The 14,038-nt window shown below is 42.8% G+C and overlaps 1 protein-coding gene across 2 annotated transcripts; it reads right to left on the reverse strand.

Annotated features, from left to right (window-relative positions):
• Positions 1 to 315: 315 nt before the first annotated feature.
• LOC125287586 (alpha-N-acetylgalactosaminide alpha-2,6-sialyltransferase 2-like) lies at positions 316 to 10,101 on the reverse strand. Of its 2 annotated transcripts, none has more exons than XM_048233500.1 (9): positions 9,663 to 10,101; positions 7,131 to 7,203; positions 6,760 to 6,931; positions 5,464 to 5,626; positions 5,009 to 5,147; positions 4,538 to 4,640; positions 1,598 to 1,682; positions 724 to 823; positions 316 to 562 (listed from the first exon to the last, which is right to left on the reverse strand). In XM_048233500.1, the coding sequence occupies exons 1-9, from the start codon at positions 9,779 to 9,781 to the stop codon at positions 392 to 394; spliced, it is 1,125 nt and encodes a 374-aa protein (XP_048089457.1). In that variant the 5' UTR covers positions 9,782 to 10,101; the 3' UTR covers positions 316 to 391. The 2 variants fall into 2 exon arrangements, with proteins under 2 accessions (XP_048089457.1, XP_048089456.1); XM_048233499.1 differs by having other exon boundaries at positions 1,598 to 1,681; positions 4,537 to 4,640; positions 6,760 to 6,934; positions 9,663 to 10,098.
• Positions 10,102 to 14,038: the final 3,937 nt, after the last annotated feature.

Below are 14,038 nucleotides of genomic sequence, written 5' to 3' on the forward strand. Positions count from 1 at the left end.
ATTACGTCAATTCATCGTGTTTCCTTCCTCTCTGACAACATATGGTGATCATTTTCTGAATGGTTACAGTTTATTTTCCATTATTTCCTACATACTGGACCTTTAATGTGTGTGGTTTGCGTGTGGGAGGTGTGTATGTGGTGTGCGTGTGTTTGTGTGTGAGGTGTGTGTGTGTGGTGTGCGTGTGGGAGGTGTGTATGTGGTGTGCGTGTGTGTGTATGTGAGGTGTGTGTGTGAGATGTGTATGTGGTGTGCATGTGAGGTATGTATGTGGTGTGGGTGTGAGGTGTGTGTGGTGTCGTGTGAGGTGTGTATGTGTGTGTGTGTGTGTGTGTGTGTGAGGTGTGTATGTGGTGTGTATGTGTGTGTGAGGTGAGTGTGTGTGTGTGTGTCAGCGTCTCCGGTACAGCTTTAGGACCCCGCGGAGGTGCAGTATTTCCCAGACGCGGGCCTCCATCATCAGGTCATGGTTGGCGAAGAATTGCAGCGGTCTCCACTGGGAGTCGAAGTAGTGGTCAGAGAAATCGTCATAGTTACGAGTGATGAAGCCATAGGCTGACACCTGGAGTGTAACAAACACACACATACAAATGTAAACACACACACATACAAACAAATACACAGACAAATGCAAGGACACACAAGACACACACACACACACACATCACAATAATAAATAACATTAGTACAGGTGTGTGTGTGTGTGTGTGTGTGTGTGTGTACCTGGTCACAGGTGTGCAGGGCGGTGAACAGCATCAGTGCTCCAGTACTGGGGATGTACAGGTGTCTGAACTCCGACTTGAGCTGACGAGACTTCAGGAACCTGAGAACCACAAACAGAACTATTACAGAACCGCAAACAGAACTATTACAGAACCACTATTACAGAACCACAAACAGATCTATTACACAACCGCAAACAGAACTACTACAGAACCACAAACAGATATATTACAGAACCGCAAACAGATCTATTACAGAACCGCAAACAGAACTATTACAGAACCACAAACAGATCTATTACAGAACCACAAACAGAACTATTACAGAACCACAAACAGAACTATTACAGAACCGCAAACAGAACTATTACAGGACTATTGGTGCCTAACATAGGAACTATGGCTGGCTAACACATTTTACAGAAATGTTAATGAATGCATATTCATTTAAATGAACTACATAACTATTTGGTTCACTCTAGGAACTAATAATGAATCAGAACTACATAACTATTTGGTTCACTCTAGGAACTAATAATGAATCAGAACTACATAACTATTTGGTTCACTCTAGGAACTAATAATGAATCAGAACTACATAACTATTTGGTTCACTCTGGGAACTAATAATGGTCCAGACTGTCCCAAATTGATTCAGGAACTACAAGCAGATTCTGTGTGTCTATCAACATGTGCATTTCTGGTTCTCTGAGGCAAAATCAGAACAGTGTGAGTGTGTGTCGTGTCCTGTATGTGCGTGAGTAGTGTGTATGAGTACCACTGAGTGATCTCCGTGTGTGTGTGTCGTGTGTGTGTGTGTGTGTGTGTGTGTGTGTGTGTGTGTGTGTGTGTGTGTCTGTGTCTGCATCACTTACCTCTTCACCACATAGGTGATGAAGTCAGGATGGAGAATCCTGAATTTCTCCACAGAGGGTTTGGTCCCGAAATACTCAGTGGGCCTGAGACAGAAAGCAACATGTCAGCAGCTGTATATATACATGTGTCTGATTTCTAATATACTTCCAATATTTCTCTTTTAACAAAACAAACAGGCATCCGAGTTCAAATAGTGTTGAGTTTAAACCCAGTTTAGGAGTTTAGAGCACAAAGAGAATAATAAATAACAGCGCTGCTCACAACGGGCTCCAAATATTAAATATTACTGACGCTCTACTGTGTGATGAGTCAGCCACTGTACGTGGACATTCACAGACATGCAGCACCATCTAGGGGCCATATGTGGAAGTGCACTGCTAGAGCGTGTACCTTACAAACACACTTATGTAATATACGGGTGGGGAACATTATATTTGCAAGTCAAATAAACATGATTGTTCTAAGACTCGCTCTCTCTCTCTCTCTCTCTCTCTCTCTCTCTCTCTCTCTCTCTCTCTCTCTCTCTCTCTCTCTCTCTCTCTCTCTCTCTCTCTCTCTCTCTCTCTCTCTCTCACACACACACACACACACACACACACAAAATGCATTCAGGCAGGTGTGTTTGAGCAGGAAGAGATTATATCTCCTGTACATACTGAACAAATGAAATTCTCTCTCTCTCACACACACACACACACACACACACACACACACACACACACACAGGGGATGGGCAAAAATACATCAAAATGTACGCCATGTATCAAGATAAATATTAAAAATTCTCTTTAAAGGGAGCATGATATCACTTTGCAAACCTTCCATATCTGTCTATTTAATCTATTCCTTCATCAGTACACTGACTCTGTTGAGTAAGTGGACAGTGTTTGAGAGCAACAGCTTTTCTCAGCCTACGAGACATGCTATAAACCTACTAACAGTCAACAGATCAACTATGCTCACAACTATGCCTGTTACATCATAGCCTGATACTGTATCAGAGATGTACTCAAAAGGTCACAACTGAACTTGTCAAGTGGTACAAACTAACCACTGAACCTACTGAGAGCCACAGAATGTGGACTTAAATCAACCCAATGCAGTACTATTACCTTACAATAACAACTAAAATCAACCCAATGCAGTTCTATTACCTTAAAATAACAACTTTAAATCAACCCAATGCAGTTCTATTACCTTAAAATAACAACTGAAATCAACCCAATGCACTATCACTTTATAATACTGACTTTAACCTCATGGTACACTGACAAATAATACAGATAATAAAGTCTGTGACATTGTCAGTGCATGCCCACAATGCCTGCTACTGCTGTAGGTGACGCATGGGGGAACTTTTTGGCAACCACATAACCGGTTCCATGTGTTCCGATTGGATGATCATGTTAACTTGCCTACAGATGATTAAAGTTGGCCAATAAGAAAAATAAGTTGGCCAATATCAAAGGGAACGTGCCAGAACAACAATACTCAGGAACATGGGTCAGAGAGGTGCCTTGTCGTCATCAGCTTTGGAGGACACACACAAACACACACACACACACACACACACACACACACACACACACACACACACACACACAGTCTAAGCTGTTCTGAAGCTCTACTATAAACAGGCAAACTTATAAGTGTGGGTGGGCAAGCAACCATGTGTTTGAGTGAGTGGGTTTGCGTGACAGAGGGAGTGTGTTGCATGTCTCAAAGGCATGGTGTGTGTGTGTGTCTCAAAGGCATGGTGTGTGTGTGTGTGCGCGTGTGTGTGTGTGTCTCAAAGGCATGGTGTGTGTGTGTGTGTGTGCGCGTGTGCGTGCGTGTGTGTGTGTCTCAAAGGCATGGGTTTGCATATGGACCACAGGGTCATGTCCATCCCAGTATTTTGGGATGACAAAATTGTCCCTACCAATGTAGTAAATTCATTCGTATTATTTTTGTTGTGAAGTCGTGTTTATTCAAATGTTCATGAGCCCGCATCTACATGCCCCCAGAGTGTAATAGCTGCCCCATGATCATGCCCCCAGAGTGTAGCACTGTAGCTGCCCCATGTAAATGCACCCAGAGTGTAGTAGCTGCCCCATGTTCATGCCCCAGGTGTGTAGCTGCATGCCCCAGAGTGTAGCACTGTAGCTGCCCCATCCCATGCCCCAGAGTGTAGTAGCTGCCCCATGTTCATGCCCCCTGCCCCATGTACATGCCCCAGAGTGTAGTAGCTGCCCCATGTACACTGTAGCTGCCCCATCTACATGCCCCCCAGGTGTACTGTAGCTGCCCCATGTTCATGCCCCCAGAGTGTAGTAGCTGCCCCATGTACATGCCCCCAGAGTGTAGCACTGTAGCTGCCCCATCTACATGCCCCCAGAGTGTAGTAGCTGCCCCATCTACATGCCCCCAGAGTGTAGTAGCTGCCCCATCTTCATACCCCCAGAGTGTAGTAGCTGCCCCATCTACATGTCCCCAGAGTGTAGCACTGTAGCTGCCTGGTAGCTTTAAGTGTTGGCTGCTGCTACTCGACCTAGGGTACTCGGTGACCTCAAGAAACAGGTCTATGTGATGTGAAGATCACTGGAAATCTCCTTTACATGAAGTAACAGTAACAACACACACACACACACACACACACTGCACACACACACACACACTGCACACACACACACACACACACACACACACACACACACACACACACACACACACACACACACACACACACACTGCACACACACACACACACACACACACACAGACACACGCGCACACGCACACGCACACGCACACACACACGCACACGCACACACAGACACAGACACAGACACAGACACAGACACAGACACAGACACACACACACACACAGACACAGACACAGACACAGACACACACACACACACACACACACAGACACAGACACACACACACACACACACGGTCTCCCTTGTCTTCGCCGGAGGGAACAGAGGTTCTCTGGATGGCAGCTTTAAGCATCACATAGTCCCGTAGCTCAGCAGGGATAAAGATGTACTTCAGCTCCTGCAGGAGCCAGCAGAAAGGGTGAGGTGTGTATGTGGTGTGTGTGAGGTGTGTGTGTCAAATCTACAGCATACAGTATGTATAGTCAAATATCATATTGATAAACATTATGCAATCGTATATGTGTTTATGTATTTTAAATGTCAAATCTGCAGTAAAATATGATACTGATATCATGATATATATATATAACATTATGTTAACCTAACATTTAATGATACTGATATCATGATATATATATATATATAACATTATGTTAACCTAACATGTAATGGGGGTGGGAGGTGGGGTAATCACAATCGAGGACTCTCCACAAAACTGGTCTGTCACTATATAAAAAGTGTGTGTGTGTGTGTGTGTGTGTTTACTTGGCTCTGTGGGGTCTGAGTAAAGCCATCTTTGCGGTAAGCTCTCAGGGAGTTCTTCATGGAGTTGGTGGTGAAGCCATAGAAAGACGTCTTAGAGCCCACATCCTCCTCAAAGCCTTTTGTTATCGCCCCGTTTAATCTATAACAACACACACACACACACACTTGGGCAACACTGAAAACACCCAACATTAATCCATCATACACACTCACATGTACAAATGTGCACATTCACAAAACATGTTATATCTTTATATCTTTGTAAGTATTTTGTGTGTGTGTGTGTGTGTGTGTGTGTGCGTGCGTGCGTGCGTGCGTCGTGCGTGCGTGTGTGTGTGTGTGTGTGCGTGTGTGTGTGTGTGTGTGTGTGTGTTCATTTATGTGTGTGTGTGTGTGTGTGTGCATTAGGCAGGCGGGGTAAAAGCAGTCTTGGCGTTGGTGTGTGTGGGTCTCACCTGAAGACATAGTGGTGGGTGTCGATGGCGCTGCCCTGCTTGGACCCCCGCAGGATTCCACCGTTGCCGACGACAGCACAGCTCACACACTCTGGAGACGTGCTCCGATTAAACAGAGTGGAACTGGACACACTGGACAGCAACGCCAAGGCACTCCTCACAGCTAACACACACACACACACACACACACACACACATAAATGAACACACACACACAAGAACACTCCTCACAGCTAACATACACACACACACACACACACACACACACACACACACACACACACACATACACACACACACACACACACACACACACACACACATAAATGAACACACACACACCAGAACACTCCTCACAGCTAACACACACACACACACACACATAAATGAACACATAAATGAACACACTCACACACAAAAATACTCCTCACAGCTAACACACACACACACATGCACACACACACACACATAAATACTCCTCACAGCTAGAGCACATCAAAACACCCAAAAATGAACTGAAGATTTCCATTTTGATTCTTTTGGAGGCGCTGCATGGCCCAGGCCTCTCGTTCTTGTTCTGACGTCTTAGCAACGGCTTTCTTGCTGCAACTCGACCTGTCAAACCTGCAACTCGAAGTCTTGTCTTCACAGTTGAAACTGAGACTTGCTCAGACGACCACTAGGCTGTGCTTGATGCTGTTGTCCTGTGTTTCTACTATTTAACTGTGTGTGTGTGTGTGTGTGTGTGTGTGTGTGTGTGTGTGTGTGTGTGTGTGTGTGTGTGTGTGTGTGTGTGTACGACCACTGGGCTGTGCTTGATGCTGTTGTCCTGTGTTTCTACTATTTAACTGTGTGTGTGTGTGTGTGTGTGTGTGTGTGTGTGTGTGCGACCACTGGGCTGTGCTTGATGCTGCCTATCACGCAAGCTGTTGACACTAAGAAACTTCTTCACAACAATTTTGTTGTGGCTTTGGGGTCTGCCAAACTACTCATAATTCCGAAATGTACATTATTTTTCTTTTCTTTAACCTCAGGCAGTTCAGCACTTACCTTTGTACCATTTCAAGCTATTCATTGGACTTGAACTGCTTCAATTTCAATAAAAAAAACTGGAAAAATCAGTGTATTCTAAAACTTTTGACTAAAAAGTTGTTGTTTTTTTGTTTTAAAACTTTTTTCGGTTGTGTAAATAAACACACACACACACACACACACATACACATAAATAAGCACACACACACAAAACACACAAAAGCACACACACATATAAATACACACACACACACGCACACCCACCCTCGTAAGGCATCCCATACCACCCATAGGGCGGGGTGATGTCACGGAGTCTGTCCCAGTCTGATTGGTTGAAGCTGGATGCCCACTGGAACACTGGGATGGAGAAGTTGAAGCGCTTTCTGAACGTGACGTCATTCTGCGTGTCACGTCTGAGAGAGCAGCTGGCTGAGTGCTGCTACAAACACACACACACACACACACACACACACACACACACACACACACACTTGAGGTTTGATTCTATTGACTCCCCAACAAAACAGAACATTGTAACCACATAGATTCAAACTCTGAATGTATGTGTGTGTGTGTGTGTGTGTGTGTATATGTGTGTGCATGTGCGTATAATGTGCGTGCGTGCGTGTGCCCACCTCCACCTCCTCCTGCTGTTTCCGTAGCTCATATTCTCCAGGAACATCTGGCCCCTGTGCGTCTCCAAAGAGCCTGGAGGACAACTAGCAGAATGAGAACAATGCTGGGGGTGCAGAGGAGAGTGCTTGATTTGGGCGTGGAATTTGATTACATCTTAACTATGAATGGATGAAGGTGTTGCACCTGTTCAGTCAGTTCGCCTTCGACAAACAAAGGCACAATCAGAGATCAACTCAGCCTGAGCTAACAGGACACGATCAGAGATCAACTCAGCCTGAGCTAACAGGACACGATCAGAGATCAACTCAGCCTGAGCTAACAGGACATGATCAGACATCAACTCAGCCTGAGCTAACAGGACATGATCAGAGATCAACTCAGCCTGAGCTAACAGGACCTCGATCAGAGATCAACTCAGCCTGAGCTAACAGGACATGATCAGACATCAACTCAGCCTGAGCTAACAGGACATGATCAGAGATCAGAGATCAACTCATCCTGAGCTCACAGGACAGGAGAAATGTAGTGATGTGGACGACAGACGAACTCTCTGATGACGTAACTGGTGAAGCCTTTAAAAGCCTCCGTCATCATGCACTGTCCTGGGGGAACAGCAGACTGCAGGTGCATCTGAACAAATGAAGTGCAATTGGTGGAGAAGTCCACTGCCCTGCACAGACTGAGAGATTGAAGGTTGTATCAGTGATGGCGGGGATCCGTCACTTCTGTTGATGTTCAAACAAAACAGAGAGCTAGCTCGCTACTCCCTCCCCCTCTCTCCCGTGCAATTAAAACTCTCCTAAACGTGCATCTCGTCAGTTATTGGTTGAAACACTTTATTTTGCCTTTGAGTGGGTTGCCAATCCTTGTTGGTAGCAATTGTTTTTGTGTGTACAGATCTCGGAGCCTAGGCTGCCTACAGAGACGCAGTTTTTTGACGGCCTACTTATGGGGCAGACAGCTAGCGGATCGTTAGGAAAGAATAGATGAATGTGATCATTTATGTTTGGGCCTGTTTTGGGCCTGAAATCACTGATACAACCTTTAAAGGCTCAGGAAGCCATTGCCGATGTTTTGACTAGATTAGCTCATCTCAGGTTAACATTTCCGTATCAGAAATTCTTTATGCTAATATTTTGATATTCTAGATTTTTCATTTCCATTAGCTGTAAACTGTAATCTTCAAGATTAGAATGATCAAGATTAAAACAAAAAAAACCTTAAAATATTTCACTTTATGTGTAATGATGAATCTAGATAATATAAAAGTTTCACTTTTTGAAATAAATTACGGGGAAATTAACTTTTCCATGATATTGTAATTTGTGGAGCTGCACCATAGAGGTCTGCCACAACTCAGGCACCCAGGAACTGAATGACAGCAATGACAGTGTGAAATGACAGTGTGCTACGGTTGATGGTTCTGCTGCTTCTCTTAGCCTACTGTTTACCAACACATGTTCCGACTCCAAATAGGAACTAGAAGAACAGAATGAATAGCCTTATTATCTGTGTGGACTCTGATAGAATATTCCAGGCTTTTACCTGTCTGATAGGAGAAGGATGGAGAGAAATGTTTCTGGTAGAAGATGACCCCAGTCTAGTTTAGCTGACAATAGTGATAGGAAGGCTACAGAGCTAAAGCTGATATGAGAAGAAAAGTAAGTGCCTAACTCTGCCACGTTCTGTCTCTGGTCCCAACGTCATGTGCTAATCTTTGGCAGAAGAGGTAGCTAACATGCCCTCATGGAAGAACAATGGAGAATTGTTTCAGCTTCAGCTTCTACATGGTAGCCTACCTGGCTGGCCATGACTTTAACCCTTGTAAGGTTCATATTTCTGTTACACAGCCAATGTTCGCGGGTCTGGTGGGCCCACCACATTATCAGGCTTTTAAATCAATACAGCCATAACAATTTATGTAAACATACATAATCAGATGTTTACTTTAGCTCAATTACCAATGATATAGACATCATTTATGGTTTATATTTGTGAGAAAATTAGGAAATTCAATTAGGCTGTAAACAAGATAATAAAAATAGAAACAAGATTTTTGATCATTATTTTGATACCTATTTCTTAGAACTTAATCAGAACAGGTGCAAGTGCTTGATGTAAGAATTTTGTAACTTTGTGTGGGAATAGCAGGTGCAGAAATACAGCATTCCCGCACACAGACACACAGACACACACACACACACACACACACACACACACACACACACACACACACACACACACACACAGCAAGCCCAGTTGGGAGGGAGGACTCAAGGGGGGGGGGGGGGGGTTACTGTGTGCACTGCAGTCATTGATAATACATTATTTTGTATGTTCTTCATAGAAAATGAGCCCAGGCCAATAACTCTGAGTTTGAAGAAATAATAAATAGCATCATTTTTCTTTTAGCAAACATTGAAAACGGGTCCCACAAACCCTAACACCTTACAAGGGTTAAGTAGTTTAACAACAAGGACACAGCGCAAAAGGAAAGCGCAAACTGGCAGCGTAGCAGATCAGGATCCTACCTGTCCACAGAGCGGGTGGCCGCCGTGTCTGGGCTAAACTGTCCGGCGTAGAGTAACGCCGTTAAAGCCAAGCTTGCGGCTCCCACCACGAGCATGTACATCCATAACCGTTGTATCATGTTGTTCACTAGAGCCGTGGCGGCTGCTGCATGTTTGTATTGTACGGTGACCGGAACCGAACTCGACCCAAACCAACAAAAAGAAACCTATAGTTAAGAACCTAAACGCGTTTCGGGTGCATTTCAGAAGGCGCTCTGCTCACCTGGAAGTGAGAACCGCTGAACTTGACCGGCCCACCCCCTCGACTCTACAATATCGGGATCTGTCAAGTGGGACTGACCGCTGGAGGGTTAAACATTAAGCTGTGCTCACTGCTTGCGCGAAATATGGAATAGGCTACCACACCAGGAAATGAATACCACATCTCACCAATTATCCTAAGGTAAGCACAGATAGGCTATCAGAAGACAACAATAAGTGATTTCATGACAAGGAGTGACATTATGACCGGTGCTGACTGTGATTTTGTCACATTGTTGCTTCCCGTCATGTCTGCCACGTGTCACGGAGTTATTGCACAGGTGAACAGGCTGGACCAGTTCTCCCTAGGCACACTACGCAAGTTGCGTAGGGCCCCGCAAGTTAATGAAGCCCCCCTCCCCCGTCTCCCCTTGAGTCTGAGTCAAGCCAGATAGCTATGGCAACAGACAACAGTGTCTCATACATTAACCCTCCTGTTGTGTTTGCGGTCAGATTTGTCCGATTGACTATTCTTTTCTATGCCAGCCTCGACTGGAACTTTTCCCCAATAGAATCTTCCCCTTTCTAACGTGCATGAGCTCAGCTCAATGAGGCCTGCAGGCCATATATAGCAAACAACAATTCAAAACTGGTAGGCCAAATATCCTATAGTTCTTATATATTTCAGTCAAGCTTTAGTTGGTTTAGATAACCTACAACTGAATGGAAAGTAGCCTATGTATTCATTTGGATTTGCTGTGCTGCATACTGGACAATAGATAAACATCGTAGACTATATGAGGTTAAAAAAAAGATTGTTTAAAATATTAAAAAGATTGTTTAAATTGTTCAGGGGGAGCCAGTTCCAGAACCAGACCCTTACAAAAATGACTGCATTAGCCGACTGCAAGTGTCAAACTGCAAAAATAACTGCATTAGCCGACTTCAAGTGTCAAACTGCAGATTTCTGAGTATCAAAACCACAGTTTTGGAGGAAATATTTGCAGTTCTTATGCAGGAAATGCAGTATTTTGGTCACGGAAAACTGCATAGTACTGTACTTTACTGCAGAAATGCAGTATTTTGGACATGAAAATACTAGCTAATGCACTGTAGCCTACTGTAGTATAACTGAATTGTATTTAGAAAAAACTGTCTTGTGTTAGAGGCTACTACTGAACAGCTGTCAGAACTTTGTCTTGTGTTAGAGGCTACTACGGAACAGCTGTCAGAACTCTGTATTGTGTTAGAGGCTACTAGCTTGCCGAGCCAGACCCACATTAAAATGTAGGGTCTGGGCACTCACCGTTCGCAGTACTCAGTCTGAGGGTCGGGATAGTCGGTTGTCTTTCAAATTCCCTTTGCACGCAATAGGACAGCACTATGAGTCCCATATGCGTTTTTACACCAGCGGAGCTAGTTGGCTAGTTCAAACTTTTGCCAACTTAAAAAAAGCTTAACTCGTGTCACACTGTTTGCCAACAGCAACATCCATCTTCTTTGTTTTCAAGTAGCAGGGAATTCAAGCCAAACCGTTGCAACTCTGCCATCAATCATTATGTTTTTAAGCCCGCCTAACAACTCATACACGATTTGATTGGCCTGATAGAAGTTTAATTTTTCGAGCTCACAAGCCAACGGAGAGTTGCTAGACTAGCCCTGGCAGCAAATGTAATTTGCTGCCGCTAGGGTGCGTCTAGATTTCTAGGCTAAGAGGCTACTGAACAGCTGTCAGAACTCTGTCTTGTGTCAGATTGTCCAGGTTACTAAACTGAACTCAGATTAAATTGAACCAGCGTGCGTTATTCAGGGTTATTATTGATGTCAGGGAAACACTCTCAACTAGACTTCAGAGGAGATCTCCCATCAGCCTCAGATACTTTCGATCAAAGACTGAAAAAGAAACAGGTGGTTTTCTTTTTTTTAGATTCTTCTAAAAGAATATCAAACACATCTGCCCTGGTTTGGTGTTTGAGGGGGAGGTGCGTTTTACAAGTCTGAAGAGAAGAGGAATCTTAAAGCTGAGCGACCTCTGATGATAGGGACTAGCTGAGCGGCTGACAGCTTTTACTATGAGCAGCTTTATTGTGCTCTGAGAGAAACATTAACCACCGCCCGGGCAACAGGGGAAAAAGAAAGACAGTAAAATACCGCAGATTAGTGTGTGTGTGTGTGTGTATTATTAGTGTTTAGTGTGTGTGTGTGTGTGTGTGTTTAGTGTGTGTGTGTGTGTTATTGGTAATTAGCAGGTATTATTATTATTATTAGTATTATGAGTATTATTATTATTGTGTGTGTAGTGTGTGTAGTGTTAGTGTGTGTGTGTGTATTAGCGCAGGTAGTGTGTGTGTGTGTGTGTGTTATTATTATTGTTTATTATTATTGTGTTGTATTATTATTAGTAATAGTGTGTATTATTATTATTGATATTGTAGTGTGTGTGTGTGTGTGTGGTATAATTATTATTGGCCGTATTATTATTATTGTGAATTGATAGCCCGGCAGGTATTATTATTATTGTGAATATTATTAGTAATTGGTAGCCAATTATTATTGGTATTATTATTATTCTGTTTTGAATATTGTGTGTATTATTATTGTATTATTGGTGTGTGTATTGAAGTATTGTGTTTTTTTGAGTGTGTGTGTGTGTGTGTATTATTGTCATTGTAGTGTGTATGTGTGTATGTGTGTGTGTAGTAGTATTGTGTAGTGTGTCACCGCTTAGTGTGTATGTGTGTATATTGTAAGGTATTATTGACATGTGTAGTGTGTCTTGACCAGTATTGCCCAGGCCGTGGTGTTATTGTGAATTGTTATTATTGTGGTGTGTGTGCAGTGTGGTTATTATTATTGTAATTAATGTGGCTGTTGTGTGTGTTTGAATTATTATTGTGTTTGGGTATTATTATTATTTTTATTGACCATTGTTATTGTTATTATTGTGTGTGTGTGTGTCTAGTGTGTGAGTGTGTCTGTATGTGTAGTGTGTGTGTGTGTGTGTAGTGTGTCTGTAGTGTGTGTGTGTATGTGTAGTGTGTGTGTGTGTGTAATGTGTGTGTAATGTGTGTGTGTGTGTGTGTGAGAGAGAGAGAGAGTGTGTGTTATACTGCCTGTCAGTCTTAGACATCAGTATAATAGAGCTGTTCCGAGTCCCACACATCATATTTGCTGAGCGGGTTAACAAAAGGACTCTCTTTCTGTGTGTGTGCATGCTGGCATGTGTGTGTTTTGTATGTGTGTGTGTGTGTGCAGGGAAGTCTGCATGATGAACTTCAGACCCAGACCAGTAGACCAGTCAGACAACCAAAGGCCACACACCCAATCTTTCCAATCTGACACACATTCTCAAAACACACACACACACAATCTTTTCAATCTCACACACATTCACACACACACACACATTTAAATGTGACACATCCACACACACACACAGCAGACACACTGTCTCCTTGGAAATCTGGAAAAAAAAACTTTGAAACTTTGAAAGAATGGAAATCTGACTGTACAAACACACACCTGGAACTGCAGCTGAACTATGTTTGTGTGTGTATGATTGTGTGTGTATGTATCTCAACGTGACAATCTAATTGCGATTTTTCTCACCAATATTGCGATTGCGATGTGATTATTTTAAAGCTCTTATCTTTTGTATTATTCAACAAAGACAAACAATATATCATTCTATAGTATGACCAACACAACATTAGATCAATTAAACAAGCAATATATCATTCTATAATATGACCAACACATTATATTAGATATATTAAACAAGCAATATATCATTCTATAGTATGACCAACACATTTTATTAGATCAATTAAACAAGCAATATATCATTCTAGTATGACCAACACATTATATTAGATAAATTAAACAAGCAATATATCATTCTATAGTATGACCAACCCAATATTAGTTAAATTAAACATCAACTGGTCTTTCCTGGAGGCCAGGCCTATGTTATGATGGCATTAGGTGATTGAATATGATTGATATGAATAATAATAAAAAATAACTACTTCAATCACATTAGTATGCCTATATTTGTTGAACTTCCAGCCTTGTAAACATTTAATGATTCTTATACGTTTCTATTTTGTATGTACAGTAGATATGATCTTCTTTCG

The sequence above is a fragment of the Alosa alosa genome, chromosome 22, assembly GCF_017589495.1.
Source record: "Alosa alosa isolate M-15738 ecotype Scorff River chromosome 22, AALO_Geno_1.1, whole genome shotgun sequence".
NCBI classification, from domain to species: Eukaryota; Metazoa; Chordata; class Actinopteri; order Clupeiformes; family Clupeidae; genus Alosa; species Alosa alosa.

Bases quoted from the DNA above. Each gene is read 5' to 3' on its own strand.
- LOC125287586 (XM_048233499.1), bottom strand. From the start codon at position 9,781: ATGATACAACGGTTATGGATGTACATGCTCGTGGTGGGAGCCGCAAGC. The intron at 7,204-9,662 runs GTAGGATCCTGA...GTTGTCCTCCAG, and splicing joins GCCACCCGCTCTGTGGACAG to GCTCTTTGGAGACGCACAGG. The intron at 5,627-6,759 runs GTGGGTGTGCGT...TGTGTGTGTTAG, and splicing joins GTATGGGATGCCTTACGAGG to CTGTGAGGAGTGCCTTGGCG.